The sequence below is a fragment of the Pteropus vampyrus genome, unplaced genomic scaffold (assembly GCF_000151845.1).
Source record: "Pteropus vampyrus isolate Shadow unplaced genomic scaffold, Pvam_2.0 Scaffold202, whole genome shotgun sequence".
NCBI classification, from domain to species: Eukaryota; Metazoa; Chordata; class Mammalia; order Chiroptera; family Pteropodidae; genus Pteropus; species Pteropus vampyrus.
The window spans coordinates 845,172-871,886 of record NW_011888983.1 but is presented as its reverse complement, the minus strand read 5'-3'; the positions used below and the strand labels follow the sequence as shown (position 1 = coordinate 871,886).

The 26,715-nt window shown below is 48.4% G+C and overlaps 1 protein-coding gene across 1 annotated transcript in view; it reads right to left on the bottom strand.

Annotated features, from left to right (window-relative positions):
- Positions 1–22,910, bottom strand: part of LOC105300133 (hexokinase-1) — a 58,786-nt gene extending 35,876 nt beyond the window's left edge. The window contains exons 1-2 of the mRNA XM_023537854.1: positions 22,724–22,910; positions 5,336–5,498 (exon numbers count right to left, since the gene is read on the bottom strand). Of these exons, the coding sequence (XP_023393622.1) occupies positions 5,336–5,498; positions 22,724–22,786 (226 nt within the window). The 5' untranslated portion in view covers positions 22,787–22,910. The remainder of the gene's footprint in view (positions 1–5,335; positions 5,499–22,723) is intronic.
- Between the last annotated feature and the right edge of the window lie 3,805 nt (positions 22,911–26,715).

Genomic DNA, 26,715 nt, shown 5'->3' with positions numbered 1-26,715 from the left:
CCCAAGGCAGCCAATCATTGCCCTCTCCAAGATCATTACTAGGATCACCAGCTCTGAGATGTCAGCTAGGGGTGCCAAGGCTGTCTTTGCCGCCATAAGAGAGAAGTGGCCTATGAAAGAAGCCAACAGAAAGACTGAAAGAATAAGAGACAGGTCATTCTCTGGATACAGAAGCCAACTTACAGCTAGATTTCCTACTTATATGAAGCTAGAATTTTCCCTCTTTGCCACATACAAATTACAGTTCTTTCGGTTATAATCAGAAGGCTCTCAAATTCAACATTCTTTCTTAAGGGCATGAATACTCCAAATTCCTACTTGCCTCCATAATAAAGGTGGTCTATCATCTCCCTTTACATAAGGTCGGTTCCCTGATTCAGAGCTGTGGTGTCCAGTCAGCCCATTGCAGAGGCACTAGAGCTGCTGTCTACGGGATTATCCACATTTTGTGGGATATCAAGGTTGGGGTAAGACAGCCCGCCTTTGCTTTCCCTTTTTTCCTGCCTCCTCCCCGTATAATATCACAGGGGTGCCAGTGAATTCTACAAAACTCTAAAGCTTTCCTCCAGGGTTAGACCTACACACTTAAGCCTGATGGGTGGGGGTCCTCTGACTGGCCCCATCAGTTAGGGGGAATTCTTACAAAATCCCAAAGAATTCTTACAAAGTCAGTTATTGAATTACAATAGTGAAAAAGAGGACAATGACCCACTGTAACTTTTATGGTAGTCTGCAGTTCCCAAAGCTCGCTCATGGGATCCTCTTGACAGCCTGCGGCAGGTAGGGCAAGGATTATCTCGCTCACTTTACAGATGAGGAAATGGAGGCTGAGAGAAGTTACGTGACTTTTCCAGGGTCACACAGATAAGGAGCAGCAGAGCCAGAGATTAATCCAGTGTTTTAGGCTTTTATTTTATTCTTTTAATTTCAAATTCAGCCTATTTTTGCAGCAGAGGGCTTCCTTCCACCTTCCACTTCAAATCTTTGGCCTCAACCTTCCTTCCTGCTGCTAGTGGCTCCTACTCGTAACTTCTTCCCACATTTCCCACTTCCACTGAAGCCAGGGGAACGCATTTCTAGAGAAGGCTCATTAAACAAATCCTCTGAAGGGCCTCTGGCCACTCTCCACTTTCTAACGACAGCCATTACTACCAGCAAATAATGGAAAACAAACACAGATGTCTCTCTCGAGTCCAAGCCTACACTGGAATACAGGGCAAACACAAACTCCACTTTCCTGAAATACCTACCTTTGCCCTGCTCAATGAATTAATTCTGTACGTGAGAGACAAAGGCTTCCCTCCTGCCTGCAATCCAGCTACTTGGTGAGAGTTCAACACCTTCATCAAAAACAACTAAAACGCTAGACATTCAGGAAATTTTAAAGATAGAATTTTGAGATAATCCAACCATCTTCCCAGATAAGGAAACTGAGGCAGAGAAAAGTAAGTGACCAGTCCAAATGCTATGGGAAAAGGAAGGAAATATTTTCCTGCCTTTGGCTGGAAAGTAGTACTATGTATATTTCAGGTCCAAAAAATTAACTGTGACTACACCGCAAACCAAATATTTTTTAACTTATCCTTTGGGCAAAGAGTGTGCTAGGAACCATGAGGCAGAAACAAGAAAATATTCAAGTCAATCTGCCCTCAAAAATTTTCAATCTAATTGGTATTTACAATATTCTTAGTGATAAATAAGGAGAAAAAGGGGAGGTTTTACGAATGAGACAGAGTGACCTGGGTCTTCTGAGGGAGCTGGACGCAGAGAGGCAGCTATTCCTGGGGACTGGGCAGCTCTGAGGAGAGACTTCTGTTCAGCCAAGTCACCAGAGTAAAAAGTCTTCAACATCTTCTTTCTTTTATTTATTATTCATACCTTTCCTACTCCAAAAAGGATATGCAGCAGCTAAAAGCCACTTTAGAGTTTAAAAAATTAATATGTAGATTACTGAAAAGCAATTAAAGAAAAACCACTGTCTATTAAAAAGGTCCAAAGGAGAAAAAAAATTAATAAAAATGGGCTAATATACTTATGAAAATTCAGTAGTTTTAAAACTCTGAGTCCACTCCACCAGGGTCAAGGTCAACGGGAAAGGAAAGGTTTGTTTCTCCCTTTGTCTTGGAAGTCACATCACCACCTAAGGGGCAGGGGCATCTCTCCACCAAGGTAAGTTCAATTATCCCTAGGTGGTTTGGGATTACCACTAATTCTGTCACTGACTAATTAATTATACAGTTGAAGCGGTAATTAACATTTCAAAAAGGGAACACTGCCACGGTTTGCCATGAAGGAGACTGGCATTCTGACTATATTCTTGATTGACAAATAATACAGAGGAGGTGAAGGTGGAGGCACTTCCACTCACCAAGTGGCGGGGACTGGACCGAGGTCAGGAACCTGTGGCCTTGGCATCAATGTTTGTATGGGGCTGCAGGGGCCAAGAGGAGTATGGGCCCCAAGGCACTTGAACTGATCCTACCTTGGATATTATCAACAGCCACAGGGCGAAAGGCTATAGGATGTGTTTTGCTGAAGTCCTAAGCCTTGGTCCCTGTGAATGTGACCTTATTTGGTAACAGGGTCTTTGCAGACATAATCAAGTTAAGATGAGGTCATCAGTGTGAGTTCTAATTTGATTGGTACCCTTATAAGAGGAAAATGTCATGTGAAGACAGACACCCGGAGAGAACACTACCATGTGAGGACAAGAGCCTGAGGTTGGAGTGATGCAACTGCAAATCAAGAAACATCAAGAATTGACAGCCATCAGCTAAAGCCAGAGAAGGCAAGGAAAGACTCTCCCCAGGGCCTCAGAGAGAGCATGGCCCTACTCACACCTTGATTTTGGACTTCTAGCTCCCAGAACTGACACAGCACATTCTTGTTTAAAGCCACCAGTTTATGGTACTTGCTACAGCAGGCTTGGAAACTAACATAGGCCGGAAGAAACAGTTGCGGGGTCGGGGGATAGTTGGAGGGAATGAGGAAGGGTGCTGAGTACAGGCGAGCAGAACCAGGGCCTCTGCACAGGAAGGTGGGTCCTTGTACTTCAAGGTTTTGTTTCGCCTCCTCCTCCCCCTGTTCTCAACACCGCTCAGTGTTCCCTAAACATCTGGCCCTGTCCACTGGAGAAGTGGGGACTCAAACGGAGGCATAGGGCTAGGCTACTGGCTCCCATTCCACAAATCCTAGGATAGTGATCCCAAGCATGGCCTGTTACCACACCTGTCACCACACGTAAGGCACAACTGAATGTGAGACACATCATTATTTTATATAATATCTAGAAAGAAAAAGCACTGCCAATAATAATTCAAAGATATGATTATTGTAAAATGCGCTGCTGATTTCAGAGATATTCAAATAAAAAAAAGTATCTCAAAATAGATGAAATATGGGGGAAAAGATAAATGAGTCTGGTGAAAAGACAGGTAAGCCAGGTTGAGCAGGTTTCTCTTCTACAGGACTATCAGGGCCTATAGCACTTGCTATCTATTAAGAATCTCTACTAAGGGATTGCAGAAAGTTGTTTTTCCCAAATGAGTCTGAGTTCTTCTGAGCCTTGTTTTAAAGAGTAGCTGATGGGGACAATGGCTAGATTACTAGTATACATGGATCACACTTTGAGATCCTCAACCTGGAAGTGGTTTAGGAAAGAGTGAGGGAGACCACCCGTGCTGACATCTAGTCCTGGGAAGGGGAGCTGGCTGGAGGGCAGGGTCAGGAGAAAAGGGAAGGCATCTTCTCCTTGGACAGTGGTCCTGGGCAGGTCACGTGAGATCAGGTGCCCGGCAGATAGAAGGTAGCCTTCTGAGCTCTCACAGCAGGAGCCCTGGGGGCTGCCCACACCCACCTGCCTCCTCTTTCTCTTCTCTCAGCCTGCAGAGCAGTCACAGCCACACCTCTCCTAGAGAACCCCACTAATCCTGCAAAGTCTCAAATGCTATCCATGGCTGGGAAAAAAGCAGAAGTGAACTACAAAGCCACAACAAAACCCAGGGCACACCACAGTCCAGTCACTCTGATGGCCAGAACCTCTTTCATAGTTATTAAGAAATGAAACTGCTGATAACCAAGACCTGAAAGATACCAAAAGAATAGAGGAGGAGTAGATTTTAAATTGTCGAGAACCATCAGAGATACAAATGCCAGTGTGCGTGCGTGAAGCAAAGCCCACCGGTGGCCACAGAGCACCCGTCCTTCATTAGCGTCTGAATCTCATTCAGGACTTCTAAAAGTCGGCTGCAGGACTTTCCCACTGCTGCCAGTCTGTTCCCATAAGCTGTGCACTTGTCTTTCGTGCACAGCAGCTGCAACATCTGTAGTTTTCCCAACATCCGTTTTGCAGGCTGCATACCAGATGCCCCAAATCGCAGCTTTAAAGGAGCCTCCAGAGCAGGGAGGAAACGGCGAGAGTATGTGAGGGCCATACTCTCAGGGCATGTACTCACAACCCTAAGAGAAACTTGACTTCTTTCTCTCTCTCTCTCTCTCTCTCTAACATGCAGCAGGTGAACCCCAGCCTATAGCAGAGAACACAGCTCAGAGTGGGACTCCTGTCCAAGCTGGGGCAGGCATAGCACCCACCCCTGCAAGCTGCTAACTGCAGATCAGCTGGACAGAACAGCCTCCATCGAGCAGGCTAGGCTGTGCCCTCTCAGCCTCCACTCTGCCAAGCGCAGGGCTAAGCCCCACAACTCCCCCACTGTAAAGCATGAGCCACAGAGATACACACTGACAGGACAATTTTTACCCTTCAATTCTACCTCCCCTCGCTGTTTCTTTGCACTGAGGGTTACCAGGATTTAGCATCTGTGAAATTTGTTCAGATGGGACTCGAATCTCCCCTCTGAGTCCAAGACCCACCTGGTCACTAGGATTGCTACTTATCCGAAAGGAAGCCTTGATGCCCTGATGGAGAGGTTCTCCTAAAACGAACTCTTCACTTGTTCTGGAGCCTTTCATGTTCTGGAGGCGTAAGCACGCATAAGATCTTACACAGCATCCGTAAGATTCATAAATACTACCTTTCCTATCATGAGCAACTGGACAGTAAGGCCAATGAGGGCAGGTCAGCCTGTCCGAACACGGTATCCCTAGTGCCTGACACATGGTAGGTGCTCAGTAGACCTATGTTGGATGGATGGATGATGGATGATGGATAAAGGATGGATGAATGATGAATGGATGAATGGATAGATAGGAGAACAGATGGATGAAATGATAAATGAATGAATGAGTGGATGAGTGAGTGAGTGAATGAATGAAAGTTAGAAGGATGTTTTCATAGAGCATTCAGCCCTTGGAGTCAGTCTCTGGATGAGAGACTCACCTGAACCATCAGGAATGGACCTTACAAACGTTGGCAACATCTTGACTGTGGCTGTCGCATTAAAATCCCGGGAAAGACCGTGCTTCATTTCCCTCTTGAAACGAGTCATGATATCTATCAGAGTTTCATCGGAGAGCCGCATGGCATAGAGATACTTGTCAATCTGGGGGAAAATGAGAAGGAAGGAGAGTGAGGTCAAGGCTGAGAAAGATCATTTTAGTTCAAGTCTGGCTCAGGGAGAACAGGGCAAGTGGGGTGCCCAACTGCCTAAGACAATCCAGCTCCCATGGGCACTTGACCACCCACATTGGCACATCACATGATGGGAAGTCATTCAAAAGTCATCAACCATGTCCTTCAGAGCACACTTGCAAATGCTCTGAGCCCCAATTCCTCCCCTGTAAAATGAACTAAATCTCTCCAAGGTCTCTTTCAGTCCTCAAATGTTACATGGAAGTCACATTTCGATCCCCAAGTACATGCTAGAGGCACCTTGAGCCTTCACATGACTCCTTCCCTCTATGAGAAGTGACTGGCTCATTCTCACATGGATGGCAGTGCCACAGAGGTTAAGAATAAGAGCTCAAGGGCCAGCCACCTGGGGTGCAAATCTCAGCCCTGTCACTTATCAGGTGTGTGAATTTCAGTTTCCTCAACTGAAAAACTGAGATGATAAATAGGACCTAACTCACAGAATGTTGTAAGATCAAATGAGACAGATAAGGACTAAGAACACAGAAACCGTGCAATAACATCAGCTATTATTACTAACATGAGACAGTGGTGATGGAGGGTTTACTTGGGCATGATTTCTAGGTAGGTAGAAATGATGGCCAAAGGTCTAGAACCTTTCAGAACATGCTGCGGCAGGCCCGGAGCAGAGAAACCTCAACCCCACCTTCCCCAGAAGGTGTGGAGACATCCTCCCAGGCTCCCGTGCCCGTGGACCAGGCTGACGTGACCACGCTTTCAAGTCATCCAACATACTGACCCAACGCTGCTCCTCTTCCTGGGTTCCCTCTTCTCCTCAAGGTCCCCAGGCTCCTGGTCTCCTAACCTCAGGTCTCCTAACCTGGTCTCCTAACCTCAGGTCTCCTGGGTTGTTTGTCATTGGTTGTTCTCCCTTCATAGTAACTTCCAATTTATTCTCTTAAAAAGTATTTATTGGGCACATACCGTGCGCCTGGCTTTGGGCTAGATACGTGTCCTCATGGCGCCTGTCCTTGTGGAGTTCACCAGAAGTCGTTTTGTCTCCATTCTTTTTGCTACTACTCGGCTTAGAAAGCCCTGATCACCACGTGCGTGGATTCCTGATTCCTGATTACTTATTCATTCACTGTAATGGTTTTCAGTCTTCGATCCATCTCCTTTCCAGCTCATCCTCTACACCACTGCCACATTTGCCTTCTTAAACTGCATCCCTGGTCAATTCACTTCCCTGCTCAAAGCTTTGCAGTGACTCCCCATGTCCAAGGCACCTACGCTCTGCAGGTGTAGCTCCATGCTCTCTGAACTCTGGCCAAACCACTTCTACCATTGCTGGTAGGCGCTGGGCTTTCCTACTGAAATGCCCTTCCTTCGCTTCCCAGTTATGCAAATCTCACCTATTCTTCCACGTTCAAATCAAATGTCACCTCCTCCTGCAGATATGAGTCCCTCAGGCTGGAGATAACCCCTCCCTTAGCACTGATGTCTCTGTACAGTCTAGCCTGGATCACAGCTTTCTGCACCTGTCACCTCAACACTGTCTGTTCCATTCACCTCACCCTCCCAGTGCCTCGCATGCAGCCTCGCATATGAAAGGGTTCTGGTGGATATGACCCAATGAGGCTGAAAAGACCTTGATGCTGATTTACTTCTGAGAACGGAATCTCATGCTCACTTTTCAGAGTGGCTGGAAATGTACTGACTCAAGGACACAGAGTCCTCAGTCCTAGGGACTTCTACATATTTTGGTCCTGGGCGGCCTTCTTTCTTTGGTCTCCATGCCTCGTGCTCCCCTATGCCCTGCCTGCTCCTGCCTCCCAGACTAGCCAAAGTCCTTCAGTGTCCTCTGTGGCCACAGACACTCCTGCCCTCGCTGCCAATTTCTTCTACCATAATCACCTTTTCCTTTCCCCTTCATGACAAAACAATGCAAAAAAGGGCAATCAGAGACCAAGGAGAGCTGAGAAAGAACTTGCCAGAACCACAGCCATACGAAGACACATGGTCTACTCTACCCCCAAGGCTGGCAGCACCAGATCAGCAGTCCCTGCTGACATGGCACCCATAGTCTGGTGAAGGTGAGGCAGACAGATACAAGTATGCATGAAAGGCCACAGGAGCACATGGGGGCCAGAGAAGGCATCCTCGAGAGGTGATGTCAGAGTGCATCCAGGCACAAACAAGAGCATGTGTGAAGGCCAAGGCAAGGGAGGGCTGTCTGTGCAACAAACAGAAACATAAATTCCACATGGAACAAGCACACAGTGTAAGAAGTGAGACAACCGGAAAGACCATCAAGCTTTAAATCGTGCAGGGCCTTATAAGCCACGTAAACAAAGTCAGACCTGACTCCAAAGCACGGAGAGCCTTGGGATGGCTCTAATGAGTATTCAGCAATAAGATCTTTCAGAAAGATCAGGCTGTGTGCTGGGTTGAGAATGGGTGAGCAGGAGCAAGACCTTGCAACAATAGTCACACTGCTACTCTAGCATTTTGGGCATGCTTTGACTGCCACACTCTTCATGCTACATTGTGTTCATCTGTTTGTTGACATTTCCATCTCCTCTGTTAATGTGTCAGATCCCCAGGGAAAGGAAACATGTCGAAGAGACCTTTGGAATTTACCCAGTTGCCCGGCACAAAAGAGGAATGCAATTAATACTGGATGCTAGAATAATACTTCATCATTATATTGTGGTTTACAAGTGTTTTCACATCTAGTAGGTCATTTACCTTCAAAAAGACCCTGTTCAAGGAGACATTTTTAATCCCCATTTCACAGATAAAGAAACTGAGGCTCTGAGAAGCTAAATGATCAGTTCAAAACACATAGCTGGGAGTCAGGTCTCATACTTGCATATCTAACACTCTCCCTTCAATTGTCCCCTTCTCTGAAGGAAGGTCAGTCCCCCTACACTGTGGAGGGCAGGCCCAAGTAAAGCTGCTGAGGTTTTCCAGATGGTCAAGGAGACGCTTCTAGAAAAGGCAGGGCTCTCCATAGCTCCACAACCATTCTGTTTCCTAATTCAAGGTGCAGTTCAACACAGGGACACTGATTCTGAGAACTCATGTTTTAGGACAGCCAAGCCAAACCCAAACAGAGCCTAGAAGCTCAAATGAGAAAGCAGGGGATAAAGAAGAACCTGGCCCCCAAGCACCTATGGAAGGAGGACATTCTTCCTCTGATTCAAGTTCATGAACCATCATGAGGTACAACCCCTCTCCAAAGAGATGTGGAAACCAGGGCCTAAAAGAGGGTATAAGTTGGATCAGAGCTAGCACTGAACCTGAGGCCTCCTGGATCTCATAAGAATAAGGATAAGCTGAGGAGACCAAACCACTCCTGCCCGTTTGCTCCAGATCTCAGCGTGGCTGCACTCTGCGAGAAACCCAGGAAGAGAGCTGCAATTTTTCTAGAAGGTGGGGCCAGAAGCCCAGGAGGGATGAGATGGGAGAGGATGCAGACCTGGAAAAGGCCAACTTCTGGTTTTTGGAAGTCTGGCAAAGTCTTTGGCCCTTTCAACTTTTCTATTTCTGTCCCCTGGCCACTGCATCTCCAGGTCTTTTCCTCTTCCCCTTCTCTCTCGCACTCACACTTCCACAATCCTTCCTCTTATCTTAAGATGTTCCCACCAAACTACTGCTGCCTACTGGCCCTCCTGTGCCTCCAACCCCCAGTCCTACATTTTGGTGACAGGAGGACACAGCATAGCACTTCTTCTGGCAGCTTCAAGCTGCAAGCTTCAGCTTTGAAATGTCCATCATACAACAAAGGCTCCCAGGAGTCATGATATGAACCCCCAGAGCCCCCGAGTCCTCACTCTCGCACGCGGTGTCTGATACAAGCGATCAAGACTCTGGTCGGGCTGGGAAGGGAATGGAAATGTTCCAGAACCCCAGACACCATAAGCCGAGCAGGGTCCTGCAGATGGTTGGCCGAGACTGACGAGGACCCTGCTCCAGCCTCCAGGACATCTTTCATCTGAAGGGAAGAGCCCTTCTCACAAGAGCAGGAGCCAGATTGGCTGCACAGGGCGGGTACTCTTGCTCAAATACTGTGTAAGTACTTGTCCTGAGGGTCTGGAAGCTTTCGGCAGCTCCAGAGGCTAGAATGCAGCGCAGGCAGCTCAGGAGACAGCAGAAGAGAGAACACAGCCTCTCCAAGTCCCCTGGCCCAGAGCCGTTCAGCTAATGGACAAATCCAGTGGCACCGCACTCGGTTAAATTCAAACATTTCTGTGCCCAACCCCAATCCCCCTCCATCTCCCAACAGCACACACACGAAAAAACAATTCAAGATCAGACATGCCCAAGTGAACAGGCCAGTCACGGCAGGAGGCATCACCACTGGTGACCCAGGCATTTTGACCCCCCTGTGGAAAGGAGCACAACCATGGAAATTTTTCATTCCATCTCTCATTCTCTCCCGTGAGGATCAAGAATGAAGCAGAGCAACAGGTGACTGAAGGTGCTGGGTGCAGACCTTTAAAATGAACTTTCCAAGCAAGACACTTTATTTGCAAAGGAAATTGGGGAGCAGGCAGTGAAGAGTTAAGAAGGACTCTTGAGTAAGGGCAGGGCAGATTTCAACATCGGATTCACTTCTCTTTCCTAGACTGATTCAGGAGAGAATGGGGCCTAGGCGATAGATATTATTTTAACAATAGCTCACATTTACAGAGGGTTTTCCCATTTACACAAAGGACTTTCACATGCATTAGCTCATCCGGATGTCATAGAAAGAGAAGAGGTGAGCTCATGGATACCAAGTGCCAGGCATAAAGCAGGTGCATAACATGTTAGTTCCCTTTCTCCAGGCACAACGATCCAGTGAAGGAGGCAGGCAAGATATCATTACCTCCATTTTATAGCAGAAGAAACTGAGACCCATGACTCATGCAAGGTCACATGGTTTATAAGTGGCAGCTGGGTGTAGATTCATCTTCTAAGCCCTCATTTTGGGTTTCTCCTTACACACTTCCATTCCTTCTCGCGTGGTAGGAAGAATACCAAGCCATGGATAAAGAGAGCTCGGTTCAAATCCAAGATCTGCCATTTATTAGCTGTGTGACTTTGGACAAGTTCGGTAATCTCTCTGAGTCTTGCTTTCATCACTTTTAAAATGAAGATAATAATACTTTCACCTCAGACAGCTATTGGGAGAACTTTAATAATGCGCCAAAAGCAAAGTAAGCATGCATCGAATATCATTTCCCACCCACTCATCTAAATTATCAAAAGGGAGGCCATCTAACTGACGTAATCACATTTCCCTAACTCCTTCTACCTAAATATCTAGGAAAATGGCATTGATTACCAAATGTCATTGACCCATTTTGTAGAAGAGAAAACTAAAGATAGGTATCACTACACCTGAAACCATGGCAAATGGAAAGATTCTGGCGAAATTCCTCTGAAACATTTGCAAGCTTTCATTAGCTTATAAGAACAAAAAACAGTAAGTTATGATAACAATAATAATACATATAATTAAAAGATACTTGAACAACACAAAAATGCAGAAAGGTAAAAAAGCTCTTCCCCCAATCTTCCCAGAGATATCCCTGCTAATAAGGCTTCGTGTTCTAGGATGGTTTTTCCTACCTAAACATTCATACATACAGAACTTGGTTTTCTTTTTTTGACAAAAATGGAATCATATCGTAAACACTTTCTGTTCTGAAACCTTAACTCCACCTTCCTAATTCTTCTCGCAACTGCCTTTAAGACTCATACTAACAACCATACTTAAGATATCCACAGGACCCTGACTGGTTCAATGATGGGATGCAAACGAGGCAATGTAGATACCTGCATTAGACTCCGGCTTCGCCATCCTGTAGGCACCTCAGTCTTTCCCATCCTGTAGGCACCTCAGTCTTTCCATCCACATGTAGGTGTGTTCAGTGACTTTGAGAGATAAAAGCCTCTCTACACAGCACTTCACATGGTCTTTAACTATCCCGTCTGCAGGTGTCTTCACTTGCAATGCCTCAAGGAAATACCAGAGGCCAGAGAGGTTCTCCAACTGGCCAAGGTGACTCACTGGTCAGCAAGAGAACCGGGACAGACACAGTTTCCTAATTACTGGCTCTGTGCTCCTTCCCCTGTACTTTCCTTGCTCTGCCCAGTGAGAATCCATGCCAGGGGCTTCCTGGGGCAGGGAGATGTGGGAATTCAGGTGGCATTAATGCCATAGCCCCATCCACTCCAGAAGTGGCATGGCTCCCTTGCCTTGTAGAAAGTATGCCACTCCAGTGTGATCTGTAGGAGGCCTTGTCCACCTCCCACAGATAGAAATTGTCTGATCTGCTCATTTCCAGTTTCACACAACCCTGGGAAGGAAGTTCAAAAGCCATAGTGAGCCCAAAGGTCCAGGCCCAATGAGACCCTCTGCTGTGGTGTGTGCCAGCCCAACCACTCCTCCTGCCTCGTCGGCAGGATCCTAACCCCTCTTCCTGCCTGTCTGTGGCTCCTCAGGCTGCCCAGCCCCACCTCACAGCTGTGGGTAGTGGCCGAGAACTTATGTGTCTGTCCCCTTCTTAGCACCTAGCCACAAGGGGAGACATTTTGACCTTATGGATTTCCTACAGGAACCATCGACTCCCAGCATGCTCCTGCCTTCCCTCAGGCAGCCCAGGGCCCTCACGATAGTTCTTTGCCCCCGAAGGTCTTTCCTCACAGATCCACCATCTGTTCTGCTTGCTTGGCCTGCAGATGACCTCTCCATGCCCCACTCCTTCTGTCTCCCAAGCCCATTTCCAAACTCACCTCCTCTGAAGGGCATGCCATGATCCGCCCCGCCCAACATCGGCTGCTCCCCTCCTCAGCATCCCCTCGGCTGTCGGTGTCACTATGTAGGAATTAATTTGCCCTGGTAGACGCGTCCCAGCATGAGAGTCTTTTGCAAGCACTGCAGCAACATGTGCATGGTCTGCGCCTCGAGCTAGACTGTGAGTACCAGGGGTCCAGGGGCCATGCCCTCTGGGCCCTTTGTGTCCCCCAAAAGTCTGCAGCGTGGCTTCTCGGCTGGGCTAGGTGGCTGCTCTGCTGGGCGGGAAGGCCTCTGGTGACGCCTAGCCCGGGAGTCTCAGAAGGGTTTGCGGGCTCAGATAAGGCCAGAGACTCCTCTTCCCTGAATGGCCCAGCCCTTCTCCAACACCAGCCCTTTACTTTGGCCTCATGGTGACCTGTGTGGGGCCTCTCCCTAAGGGACAGAGTGTTCCTGGGGTTCTCTAACCCGCCCTTCCTCTCATAACGTCTGCATCCGAGGCTCAGGCCCCCGAGGGACACAGCCCTAGAGATAATCGGGATTCTCACTCCGCTATTCAAGCCTCCCTGAGACAGCTGAATATCTGAAAGTCACCAGAGGAAATGTGCTGGGGAAAATAAATTTCACTTTAGAGACTCCTGAGTGAAAGGTGTGTGTGAACATCACCAAAGCAAAAAGAGTCCCTTTGGCGTGTTAAAACACTGACTGTGAGGGGTGGGTCCCACTCCCCAGTGTCTTTTTCTAGGTTCAGACACAGTTCTCAGTGCCTCCTCTATCATTTTATTTATGCTTCTGAACTTGCTGTTCTGTATCACTGAGCGTGGGCTGAGCACCTATTAAGCACCAGAGATTGTTCATACAACACTTCTGCTTATTCCTAACAAAGTGGGAGGAAAATGGGATCCCCATTCCTGATGCAGAAGCTGAGGTTCCAGGAACCGAGATACAAAAGCGAGCATGGCCAGGACCCATGCTAGGCACTTCGACCTGCCCTGACCAATCTGCACACTTGCACGGTGGGCGTTATCCACTCCATTTCCCACAGGAGGAACTTGGGGCAGCGCAGTCAAGCAAAAGGCCATGAGCACGGAGCAACCAGGGCGGCTCCAGCTAAACGCTGCAAACTCAGTGCTCCTCCCCTCATCCCAGGCTCCTCTAGCCAGGAGGACAGCAGGAGGCCTTGAGGTCATACCCAAGGTCCTTCTGGTGACCTTGGCTCCCACTAATAGGTGCTTCCTGGCTGGTGAGAGAAACCAAGCTGTTGCCCAGGATGACAACAAAGCTGTCATACTGAACTAGCTTAAACTAAAGGAGGCATCTAGTCCTTCAAGGGGAACAGAAAGCCCTGGAATGTGGCTGGGCAAGAACAACAGGCTTCATTCTGGGCCTCCATGGCTTGGGCCTAGGCCAGCCTCCAGACTCACAGTTCCCAACGTCCCAGGTACCTCCAGACAAGAGGGAAGGGAAGATCCGAAGTGCAGACAGTTTTGCTTTCACTATGAGACAGCCAGACCCTAATGCCATGAATGGCAAATACTGCAGGGTGGGAGCAAAACTGGCTAGAAATCAAAAGACCTCAGGCCTCTCTGGCTACACTGACTCCCTTTCTAACCTTGAGAAAGTCACCTCCATCTCTGTGTTTTTCCATCAGTAAACAGCAACAATGAGAACTGCCCTCTCGCCCCCACCCACAGCGGCACAGGAGCTCCATGGCACTGGATTCCTGAAAACACTGGCTTTTCAGAAACCTGTGGTGGCAAAGGCAGAATGGTACCCAGCATCATTGCCCTGCTCGGGCCTCTGGCCACCTACCCTCTGTTATCCAGAAAGCTGCACTCTCCCACTGTGCCTCTCAGGGTGCCTATAGGTATGTCATGAGTGAACGACCATGATAACATCTGACATTTGTACAGTTCTGTACACGTTCCAAGTGTTTCCACATCCATTCTCTAATTTGATAAATGAGCAGATAGAGCAGGACTCATTTACCCCACCTGACAGATAAGAAAACTGAGGCACAGGGAGCTTGATGGCCATGGGACAATACTGCTCAAGTTGGAAGGATCCTTTAGAAATAGATTCCAGCTTTCTGATCTTACAGATGAGGAAATCGAGGCCCAAGAACCACAGGAACCCACTGCTTTAAATGCAGTGCCTCTGTCCAAACTTCTGAGCCACAGAATCCACTGTGTAGCAGGGTGCTGTCCAACAGGGATATAATGCAAGCTACATGTATAATTTAAAATTTTCTAGTACCCACAGTTCTAAAAAACAGGTGAAACTAATTTTAATAACATTTTATTTAACCCAATATGTCCAAAATATTCCCACATGTAATCAATATCTTAAAAATTATTAATGACCTATTTTATATATCTTTTTGTCATACAAAGTCTTCGAAATCCTGTATACATTTTACATTTAACAGCACATTTTAAATCGGACATAGCTGATGGCTACTCTTCTGCACAGGACAGTTCTAATATTCCAGGCACAGGACCATTACGGGAGCCTTTAGTGATGGTTTCTGCTGGGAGACCACTGCAATGCACTGCTTTGGAAGTCACGCCTGAGATAACAATCCAGGCTCTGCGTGCATGGTGAGAGCTACCCACTAGTGTCAGACAGACCTATGTCCCCATCCCAGCTCTACTGCTTCTGTCCCCAAGATCCCATCAATTCCACTTCCTGAGTCTAGCCTACCCAGCATGTAAGATGCAGATAGAAATACCTATATCTAAGCTTGCTGGAAGGACTCAACAAAATCAAGCATGTGCATATTTTGTAAATAGAATAGAACTTGGCACAGGCGAGGTGGTGCCTATTATAATGGTGGCCTGGGTCTCCTGTTTCACTCACCCCACCCACCCAGAGAAGGTCTCAGAAGGCACAGGACATCAGAGAAATGAGTCAGATTGAATAATGGCTAAAGGTAAAACCCCTGTGTCAATCAAGGAAATCAGCTGCTTACAGTATGGCCGGGCAGAGGCTGGGGAAAAAATTGCTGAACCATCTCTAGGAGTGGGCATTATAGGGAGCTTTAGGGGGTGTTCTTGAAGGTTAAGCAGTGCCCTTCCTAGGGGTCCTCTTTTAAATGCAAACAAGGACGGGGGAGGTGGACAAATGGAAAGGGTACAGGGAGAAATAAGAAAACCAGGAAAAACTCCTAACATTTTGCTGTAAATGACTTTATTAGGCCAATTTCCTTCCCAAGTGGAGGGAGTTGGTCAACACTTGAGCAGCTGGGTCGTGGAGAGGTGGAGAGATGGTGACCACAAACCAGTGTGCTGGTGTTGGGGAGGGTGGTGAGGAAGGGGAGGTGGGAGTTGGGGCACCTGGAGGGTGCTGAACCCAGCTCTGCTTCTCCCCTAGCTCTTTCCCTCCTTAGATCTATTTCCCTAAACAGCAATACAAGAGAATGGGGGTTCTGAGTCAGGGGACCTGGTAGTGTTCCTGTTCCTATCACTCATGAGCTACGTGGTCATCGACAAGTCACTTCAACACTTGGGGGACTCGGTTTCCTCATTTCTAAATGGAGATGATGCTTTCCTCCAGGTGAATAAAAACAGGGGCTCTCTCAGTAATTCCACTCCCACGCATATACCCAAGAGAAAGCATATGTTCACACAGGAAAAACGTATACACAAATATTCACAGCAGCATATTCATAACCTCCGCAAACTGAAAACACCACAAGTGTCCATCAACTGACAAATGCATAAGCAAAATATGGTATATTGATACAACTGAATATCATTCAACAATAAAAATGAATGAAGTAATGATACATGTGACAGAATGAATGAACCTTAAAAATATGCTAAGTGAAAGGAACAAGATACAAAGGGCACATATTGTATGATTCCATTTATATGACATGTCCAGAAGAGACAAATCCATTTTTTTTAAAAAAAAGTATATTAGCAGATGCCACGGGGCTGGATGGGAGGAGTGGAGAGTGACTATTTAATGGGTATGGGGTTTCTTTCGGAGGTGATGAAAATGTTCTAGAAACAGATGGCGGCAGTGGTTGCCAATCTTGTGAATGCACTAGAAACCACTGAATTGTGTACTTTAAAATGGTGAATTTTACACTATGTGAATTATAATCTCAATAAAAAATAAAAGCAGAGCTTCTGCCATCAGACTTGGGTCTAAATGCTGGCTGGCTTTTCAGTTTACTGAGTCCTTATCCGAAAGTGAAGATCATAATAGTACCCCCTTCACAGGGGTACTGTGGGGATGTGATGCCTTTCGGCATAGTACCTGGCAGTAAATGTGACAGGCACTGATGTTGGCCTCGATTAGTGTTATTACTACTTATGATTAAATAAGATCTATGATAAAAAATAGATAGGCCCCTAGTAGGCATTCAGTGTGCCCTACCCTCCAGGTCTCAGTGTCTGAGAGTCTGTAATCAAGCTTAGGATCAGATAAACAAGATCCGACATTTTCTGCCTCATGCAGAAATGGACCTCTCCCTTGGCTTCTGTTTGCAAAGGGCTGAGCTGCAGACTTCACATTTCAGTTTTCCGTGCTGCAGGGGCACAGCCACCCTCTCCTTTTACGGAAGACAGCCTGAGAGGCTGCTGGCTTGAGTTTTCTCTAACAGAGCTGGACACGCTTAGGGGACTGATAAGCCAGTCCTGCCCAGGTTAGATCCACCCAGGAAGAGAGAGGGTGTGTGAGCAAAAGCACACATGTGTGTTTTAGTTCCCATAAAGTTTAACGGATTCACAGCAAAGCAAAAGGGGCCACAGAAAGTCCTCATAAACCTTTCTCTGCATCTACTCCCTCTCCTCAGTACTGTGCAAACATTTCAGCAGCAGCAGTCAATGGGGCTGGCTCTGCTCACAATGAGAGCTGTCAACTTCATTCAGTAATACTTTGCAACAAGGGCTCTGCTTGATAAGGTAGATAGCTAATTTTAAACTAAGCCCGAATGCTGTATGTGAATGGAAATGGAAATAACTGAGAAGAAACAAACTCTTTAAAAATTATCAAAACTTTTAAAAGGTTTGACTGTACCAAGGGTTGGCGTGGAACAGGAACCGATACAAAGTTCCGATGGCAGTGTGAACTGGCATGACCGCAGAGGACGGCAACTTGGTAAAACCTTGAAAATAGGAAGATGCGCACGTTCCTTCATCCAGTGATTCCAGCCCTAGGTACACAGCCTAGAGCCTAGAGAAACTTGCATATGTACTGGAAGAGATGTGCATAATTTGTTCATAATTTGAAAAATTAGAAACCCAAATGCCCATCAAAAGAATAGACAAACTAACTATGGTATATTCGCACAATATAAGAGCATACAGCAGCTTAAATTGATAAAATAGAACTATATGGATTGACATGGAAAAATCCCAAATATAGAATGTTGAGCTAACAAAAGCAAGCTGCAGAAGGATACACAGAGTAAAGCACCATTTACAAAAGGTTAAAATCAGATAAAGTAACACGATATGTAATAAAAGTATAAAACCATGCATGGAAATGATAATCACCAAATTCAGGACAGAGGTCACCCCTGGACGGAGAAAGAAATGGGACTGAAGACGGCACAGAAGAGGTTTCGGGTGTGCCTGTAATGTAATTGTAATTGTGTCTGTTATTTCTCAAATGAGGAATGGATACCCAGATGTTTGTTATGTTAACTTCAATATTTGTATGCACCTCAACTATCTCAAAATAGAAAATTAACTCATATGTATTGATTTGTGTGTGGGGGGGGGAATTAAAATATACATATTCCAAAGTAAATCATTAAAATGAACAAAGACCAGTTTGTCTTCTAGAGGAAAGCAGCAGAGGGACCAAGGACAGCTCTCTGGATCCCATTCCGGATTTTCTTAAGACTTGAAAAAGCCACTTATCTCCTCTGGAACTCCAATCCCTGTTTCTAAATGGGGAATAAAATCTCTGCTTTCTGACTGCAGCACAGAAGGCGGGCAGCAGGATGACCAGGGGAGGAGCTGCAAAGGGGAGGGAGCTGCCCTGGGACACACAGGGATAATACTTCCCGTCCTGACAACCTCACTGAGGTTTTTGAAAGATTAAATGAAAGCACGCCACACACACATACACGCACGTATATTTGTGTATAGTGTTAGATATTTATATAGACACACACATGCATATACATAATTGATATCTGATGACACCCATAAAGTGTTTCAAAATGCTCAGAGATATTAAACCATTAAAAAGAGAGAAAACAAAACTACATTTTGGTAACTATTTATTTGACTCTCCCTCACAAAGTTTCTAAGTATAATACACTCTTTTGTACATCCAGAGCCTGGCTCTAAGCAATTCCTAAACTAGGATTTCCCACCCAGGATCTGACCATTGGCCCCTATCTGCTCTCATGGCATTCTATGCTTTGCACTTATCATAAGACAGAAAATAATTATTACGCTTCATGAGAACAGGGACTATTTCTACCAGGTTTTCAGTTGTTCCCCCAACCTAGCACAGTACTCCGCATATAATAAAGAACTCAAACATTTTCTGAAGAAACCATTAAGTTCCCATGATTGAATGTGATTGTAAAGTCTCTCAAATCAATAAGCAGGTGCCAGCAGTCCAGCCACGACTGCTTCCTGGATGTGGAGGTGTATGGCTGCCTCTTTATCCCGTATCTCCCCCGGGGCCTCCTCAGGCATGCTCAGAGCTGACTGGAGTGCCTGCTTCTATAAGGCAGGAATCCCTGACTGCGGACACACACGGAGACAGTACTAGTTACGCCAAATCAGTCTTTTTAGGAGAAAGCTGCCCATGTCTTCTCCAGAAACCAGCAGGAGTGTGGGAGGACAGCACAGCATGGCCAGATGTGAAAGTCCCTCACACCCACCCACTTTCCCAGTTTATTCCCTCACGACAGTCCCAAATTATCAAACCAAATGAAGTGTTGGGGCCTCTCTTGGGGGAGAACTCCTAGGAACTCCTATCCAAGGTAGAGGGGGCAGGGATTATGAAATGAAGTTTCAGTGAGAAGTGAGACTCTCATGGACGTTTGTATAACATCAGATCAAAAGGTAGATGAAACATTTTTCAAAATTAGAAATTTCTAATGCTCATCTTTCTCTGAGGAAATAGACCTTGGGTAGCCCTTTAACTGCTAAGCATACTCTCCCCTACCCTCCTTGGTCAAGCACACTGAAGACTCCTGGGTTCTGGCCTTTGAGACCACTCACATCTGCAACTGCGGATTAGGATTACTTAGGGCCGGGGATCCCACCCAGAGAAAATCCACCGGCGTTTGCACACCATCTTACAAGGCTGGAGAAAAGAAAGTTTATTCTTTCTTTAGAGGCCAAGTCCTGACCTCGCTGACCTCATCTTCCTTTCCTAAATAAACAGAAGACTATGCAATGCTTCACCCTCCTGCAGGCTCCTAATGGCTAAACTGAGTGGAAGAAGCTGTCGAGAAGAGAGGCATGTTAAAAGTTACTTGGAGGTCGAAGGACCCAGTCTCTAGCTGCAGAATTGTGTCTGGGATTCTGATGAATGGAATCTTTCACAAGCAAACATGTGCCTCTTTTTCCTCCTATAACCATCAGAAGAGTGAAAGGAAACTATGTTTTGTGCTTAGTTCAGTCTAATGCCAGAACACCCTTTTCACAGGACCCCATTAATCAATATTACGCAGACACAGTCTGGAAAATGGAGCTCCACACTGGGAAGCCAGATATTTGGCCTGTTTCAACCCAGAATATATTTATAAAGTTGAATTACTGACATATCTCACAGGCAATGGGGAGCAAAATGATACCCTTTTCATGATCACTTTTGTATCCTAAGCAATCCCTGAAAACGTTCCCTGACATCATCTCCATCTTTCCTCCTTCTACCCCCAGGCCAGTGGGGAATAAGATGGATGAAGGTTAGTAGGAGACACCAGGGCTGTCTCTGGAGCCCCAGAGGCTGCCTAGGGCTGAAGGGCTGAATCATCATCATGGCTGCCTACACTGACAGGTTTTTTCGGAGGGCTGTCCTCACTGGGTGCCATCATGTCTTAGGTAAGGCACAGCTCCCACAGGAAGATCAGGGTTTGGAGTCCTGCACCTCCAGCCAACCTTTCCCATGATAAGTGGTAGGTAGGAAGTGCCGGTCTCTAATAAGTCTGAGTCCCAAGAGAGCAGATGCAGTCCCCGAGCATCTGCACAGGTAGCGGTGGGGAAAGCTGACTAAGCCATTGAACAAATGCCTGCTATGTGCTCAGGAAGCCCAGGAAGCTTCCTGGGGACTAACCCACAGACGGCAATGCCACACAGCCCTTCATGCAGGCCAAGGTGATTGATGCCCTGGCAAGAATCTACACCTCCACCTTCCTATAGAAAACAACATAAGAAGTCCTTTGTATAAGGAAGCCATCTTATTTTTAAGAATCTCCTTGACCAATGTTATCTGGTGAAAGCTTTGGCCTCAAGACCCTACTCCAGCCTGGTTCGAGGCCAGATGAGGGCGGAGAAGGAATATCAGAATCCCGGTCGCAGAGGAGGAAGGGATTTGAGAATCAATTGATTCAGAAGTCTCACATTCAGATGCCTACAGGAGCTTGGTGGATAGAATGAGAGTCAGGCCACCATGGGGAGTGGAGAGTTCTGGAGCCACACTGGACACTGCATGCCTGATAAAACAGGTCCCACTGAGTGTAGTCTGAACCTCTACCCAAACTCAGCTCTGGAAGCCACACAGGTGGCGGTAAGTGAAGATGCTGTCAGCTTACAAGGTCTACCCACTCCGGTGGTTTGCTCTCTTGAGCTACAGAGGGTACCACATGCAGGGAAAGGGCAGTGAACTCAATCAAGGCCTTAAATTTCCACTGTTAAATGGGAAGAACATCAATGATACACAACACCACTGAAGAAAACTCATGAAATGCACATGTTGGCATACACAGCTCCCTGAGCTCACTGGCTAGGAGGAAGCTCCAGAGCCTCCATGAGTACCATAGTTTGATTACTCCAGAGTCACTGTCACTTATAGCCATGAGGAACCATAGCAGATTCCCAGGTCTATCTCCTAAATACCCAGCTCCAGTCCTCACTCAGAGCAAGATCCAGGATCCAAGCAGCATCCTCGGGGCCTCTGCCTCGGCACCTTCTCCTCAGCAGACTTCCGAGAGGAGGCTGGTCAAGTTCCCAGTGGAGAGAGGCGGAGACCTGGGTAACATCCAGGCTTGGCCTCAAACTCACCAGGTGACCTTGATGAGGTCACCCTCATCAGGCCTGTTTTCTATTGTGCCAGAGAAAGGAGTTGTCTTAGTCGTGTATAGGCAGGGAACTGAACATCTTGTAGTTTGCAGGACAGAAAATCCAAGCCTGTTACCCCCTTCTCTCACCTGCAGGTAGCAGCCCCCTGTTTGAACTCCAAAGTGAGTTAGTCCATCTAGTCCATCTCAGCTTTCCTCAGTAATAATGTCACCCCTTTAGAGTGTGGGTGAGTCAGGAGGCTGTGCCAGGCCTGGCATTGATAAAATAGTCTTTTCCCTACTACAGCTTAGGCTGTTTCTTAAAAGCATGGTTGCGAAGCTGGCATTCAAGAGAAACACACCTTTAAGACCTGCCAGCAGACAGTATTTTATGTTAGACAGATGTCAAAGGCAGCAACACATCCGGGTAGGGAGATGCATCCATGCCGCAAGTACAAACATGCCTTAGCATACATGTCAAAGCCTCCATTCAACTCAAAAGACCAGTCTCTTATTTGAGCTCCCTGGGCTGGCTGGAAATTACGGCTTTAAGAGAGCGGTCACGTAGAGGAATAAAAAATTCCATTTAGACATGCCGCTCCAGTCCTGAGGCCTATGAGCAAAGTTTCCGGTGGCCTCCGCGCCCCTCCCCGTTCCGGGAAGTTGGGCCGGTCACCCGTCGTCGGATTAAGGAGCAGCCGCAAAAGCTGGGACAGCCAGGGTGACAGCTTCCCCCAGGCACCTGACGCCCTCCGCCAGGAACTCCAAATATGGGATGCCTGGCCTCCAGCCAGCACCCTCGCCTGCTGCGCGCTCACCTCCCCAGCATCTCAGTGATCATTCCTCCGCCCACGGCACTCAGACCATTCGGAACAGGCCCTGCGGTCCGGCCCCCCGGTCCCCACACGGCCACCTCCCCCCATGGCCCGGGGGCCCATCTGACATCCACAGCCCGTTTCAAGGACACTGCAGCAAGCAGCCCAGTCTCAGGGGTTTCCCCCTCCCCTGGACGGACACACACACACAGAAATAATCCGGGGAGAATTAAAGGGCGAAGCCTTTCCCCAACGCCCTGCAGTCCAACTAATGCTGGCCAGGGGAAGGCCGGGCGGAGGAGGATGGAGGCGGCGGCGGCGGCGGCGGCGGCGAGCGGATGCCGGAATGCAATGCCGCGGCCAGAGCGCGGGGCGGTGGCGCGGGAGGGGCTCACCTTTTTGACTTGGTCATCCTTCAGCTCGGTGAAGTAATAGGCCAGGAGCTGCGCGGCGATCATGCTGGCGATCGGGGGCGCAGGGCGGCAGGCGTGGGGCCGGCGTCAGTCCTCCGCAGCCTGGGCAAGCAGTGGTCCTCCGGCTGCTGCTCGGCGGCTCCGCCTCCTCCTCCCGCGGCTCCTCCCCCACGGCCCGGGGCGCGGCGGCAGCTCGCGCGCTCCCCTCTCCGCGCTCCCGTCCCCGGGAGGGTGACAGCCGCCAGCCGGCCAACCTCCTCCGCGCCCATTGGCTGCCGTTCGCCTCTGCAGCGCCCGGCGGTGGCGTCGAGGCCAGGGCGGGGTGGTGCGGTGGCCGCTCCCTCCCGCGCCGGAAAAGGGGCGGGCGACGCTGCGAAATCCCCCACGGGCCGGCATCTCCCTGCACGTCCCCCACGTAGGGAGCCGGCGCGGGGGCGGGAGGCTCCCTCCCGCGCGCACCGTCACGCGTGGCGGCGCCGTGCCCAGGCGCGGCGCGGCGGGAAAGTGCGGGGCGTGGGGAAGGCGCTGCTGGGACGAGCGCCCCAAGAGGACTTGCTGTTAGCCGGGCAGCCCATGGTGGGGGTGGCGGTTTCCTTCCTCGAAATGAAGCCTCGCCCCGGGAGTTCCGTGTTTGGGGAGACGCGGTGAGGGGGCTGTCAGAAGTGGGCGTGGAAAGCGAGCTGGGCCTGTGCGGGCGGAAGCGGGAGTGCAGAGGCTTCGCCGTCCTCTCACCCGCTCCCCGCGCCAGCCGGCCCTCGTGGGCCCAAAGGCCAATTGCGGAGCCCCACCTGGGTCCTCGCGCGCAGCGCATCACCCGGTCCCGCCCCGTCCCACCCCACCGGTGCTGCGGTGCCTCCCGCCAGCCCGGCCTAATCGCCGGCCGGCGGAATGGTATTGCTAAAGCGAGAACAACGCCCCAACCGCTCCCCCCACCCCCACCCCGCCGCCCGCCAGTCACAGGTTCTTGCAGCTATCCTCAGAGGGCAAATGCCTGCTGGGCGAAATGGGGCCGCAGGCCCCGGCCTGTCCCCATCCTCCGGGCCTCCACTTCTTGGGTACCCAGGCTCGCTAGGGTAAGGGGGACAATTTAGGCGCCCCTCCCAAGTGCCACCTTTTTGAATTCCCCGGAGGAGGTTAGCCCAGCTAGGAGGGATCCCTGGAAAGACGGTCAGCTTCGAATGGGGGAGGGGAGGTACAGAATCCGAAGTGTTCATGCTGCTAATTAGGACTGAGAGCAGTCGTCAGGATTCTTAGATTAAGTGCTTCTGCATGCCGGACACCCCCATGAACTTTGCTGCCTTACAAGATGACATGTAGTGAGCTTAAAATACAAAGAAGTGGTTACTATCCTGATTCAACAGGTAAATTTGAGTCTTGGGGAGGCCATACATCTTATGGAACTTCATACAACCAAGAAGTTGTACGTCCAGCATTAGACCTTGGGACTGTTTTCAAAGCCGCTATGTGGTGCCTTGAGATGGATGGAGTCTACCCACCACCACACACCTCTACCCCAGCCTTGGATTCTGAGGGCCCCTGGCCAGGCCTAGGAAAAATACAGTGGAATCAGGGGGAGATATCTTAGGTTCAGGACAGCCCTTAGGAACCTCAGGGGCCTGCCTGCTGCCTTCACCAAGAGGACCTTAGATCTGGCTGGTGAGGCCAGATCCCTCAACAGAGTGCAGCACTCAACCTCTGACTTGGTGGCTGTGGCAACCTGAGTCACTTCTCTGAGCCTGCATCTTCATCCATAGGATAGAGATACTAATGCTCACCCACCCTTCTTGGTTGTAGATACCACAAATAAAATTCTTGCTTGTAATATACACTTAATGAATGGTAAGTATTGTAAGATTGGGGAGCTGAAGAGGTTTAAACTTCAGGACTTCTCACTTGCATTCTTCCTATTCTAGGCTTTGAGAGGGCCTAGCAATTGTATATTTCTAATTCATATTACTTTCCAAAGAAGCTCCCCAAAATTATTTAAGCTTCAAGTCCCCCAAAACCTGATCTACCCCCTTAACAATATCGTAAACCAGAAACAGGTTTTTCTGGCAGAAACATGCTGATCCTCCCAATTGCCAGGCTACCCTGAGATGTTCTGTTTGCAGGCAGGGAGGCTGCCAATGCTTTCTCTTCTCTGGCTTTTCAGAAACTGCTTCTCAGTGCTGCCAGTCCCCAAGGCCTAACAGTATTTCCTGAAAAATATCTCTTGGCCTAACTCACGGCCTCTCCCCAACCCCCAGTGCTCATCACTCAATGCCAGAAATACTACAAGTGTCTTCTAGCTGCCCTCCCTGGTTCCTGGCTTCCCGCCATCCAAGTCATTCTGAGGTCCAGGTCACATTATTCCTGCTAAAAAGCAGCCTAATCACATCATAACCCTGCCCCAAATCCCTCTATCGCCCCCTCCTTCCTAATGGACCCAATTTAAACATCTCTGCCTGGTGTCTGAGGCTTTCTGTAATCTGACTCGACCCATCCCCACTTATCTCTTCCTCTGCCCTTAGCCACAGCAAGGCCACTTCCCACTGTCCTCAGCCCCCACCATGTTCATTCCATTTGAGCCCCTGCTCATATTTCCTTGCTTGCCCTAACTTTTGCAGTCACCTCCACCTGACCAAGTGTCTGTCTCACCTAAGGCCCAGGTCACCCACCCTCCCCATAAAGCCTTCCCTGAAATAACTACTCACCCCAGTCTCCCAGGCCTCAGCACCTCCACAGGGCAAACTCAGACTGTACTCAGAGTCCATCTAGATTTAAACCAAGACCCTTCTTTATACATGAGGAACCTGAGATGCAGCCAGTGTGCCATCTTGCCCAGTGTCAGATTGTGGTCGAATTTGGAGCTGGGACTCAAACCCGGTTCTGATGCCGCCAAGCCAGTACTTTGTCCATTCTTCCCACCACCTCACTGCAGCCTGGGCCTCAGATAAGTAACACTGAGTCATGACAAACTGCCTGATATTGTTGACTGTCTTCTTGGGGGCTGGCCTTATCTGCCCCAATCAGGCAGCTTCTTGAGGCCAGAGCCCATGCTGCACTGGGCTCAAAACTGGGCCTGTGTCTCTTCTATCTTGCCAGTTATCACCGCATGCATTTCTTTATTATTCTGCTGCTTTTTGCTGTCACGTAGCTCTTAGACCCCAACTAAGCCCCCTTGCTGATTACTCTCTCTGGGCTCTCATAAAGAGCAGCAAAAACCTTGGCCACAAGAAGTCTACTTCTGTAGGTCTCCTTCTTTTACACTCCATATGGCCCTCCCCTCTCCCTAAAGTCCCCTGGGTTTCTCTGTTCATTTACTGTGCTTCCTCTTGCATGAATTGGAGTGGAGGGGGTGGGGGTCAGACAGTGCCAGGCTGCCACTCCACAAAACACACATGCCGATAAGAAAACACAGCCTGCAGCTAAATCAGAATGTAAACATTCACATCTGACCTGCGGCACTAGGAATGTTACTCCAGAAATTCTCTCCAGTGGATCAGAGCTACACCCCAGCACCTGGAAACACACTTGTAAGAGCAATGTTTGCCTAATATTGACAGTTTACGGAGCAGTTTCTCATTTATTGCCTCATTTCTCCTGATAACAGCCTGGTAAGGTTAGAAGGACAAATATCATTATCCCCGTTTAATCAGTCATTGAGGGTTATGGAGGTTAAAGAGCTTATTTAAAGTCTCAATGATAAAGAGAAAGCAAAAATAGAAAAATTAAGGCCAGCGCCCAAACCATGACAGCATCTTGGAATCCTGACACGTTGGGGGAGACCTGTCATGCACAGCACATTCTGAAAAGAAGCACCTGGAAGGGAGGCTGACCCAGCGTTTGTATTACTTAGATTTGTGCTTTTCAGCCTGGCTGCACAAAAGAATCATCTGGAGAGCTTTTACAAACACTGATACCCAGGCCAGCTCCAGGGATGATGACCGAACTGATCTGGGGGTGCAGTCTAAACATCACCTTTTAACAGATCC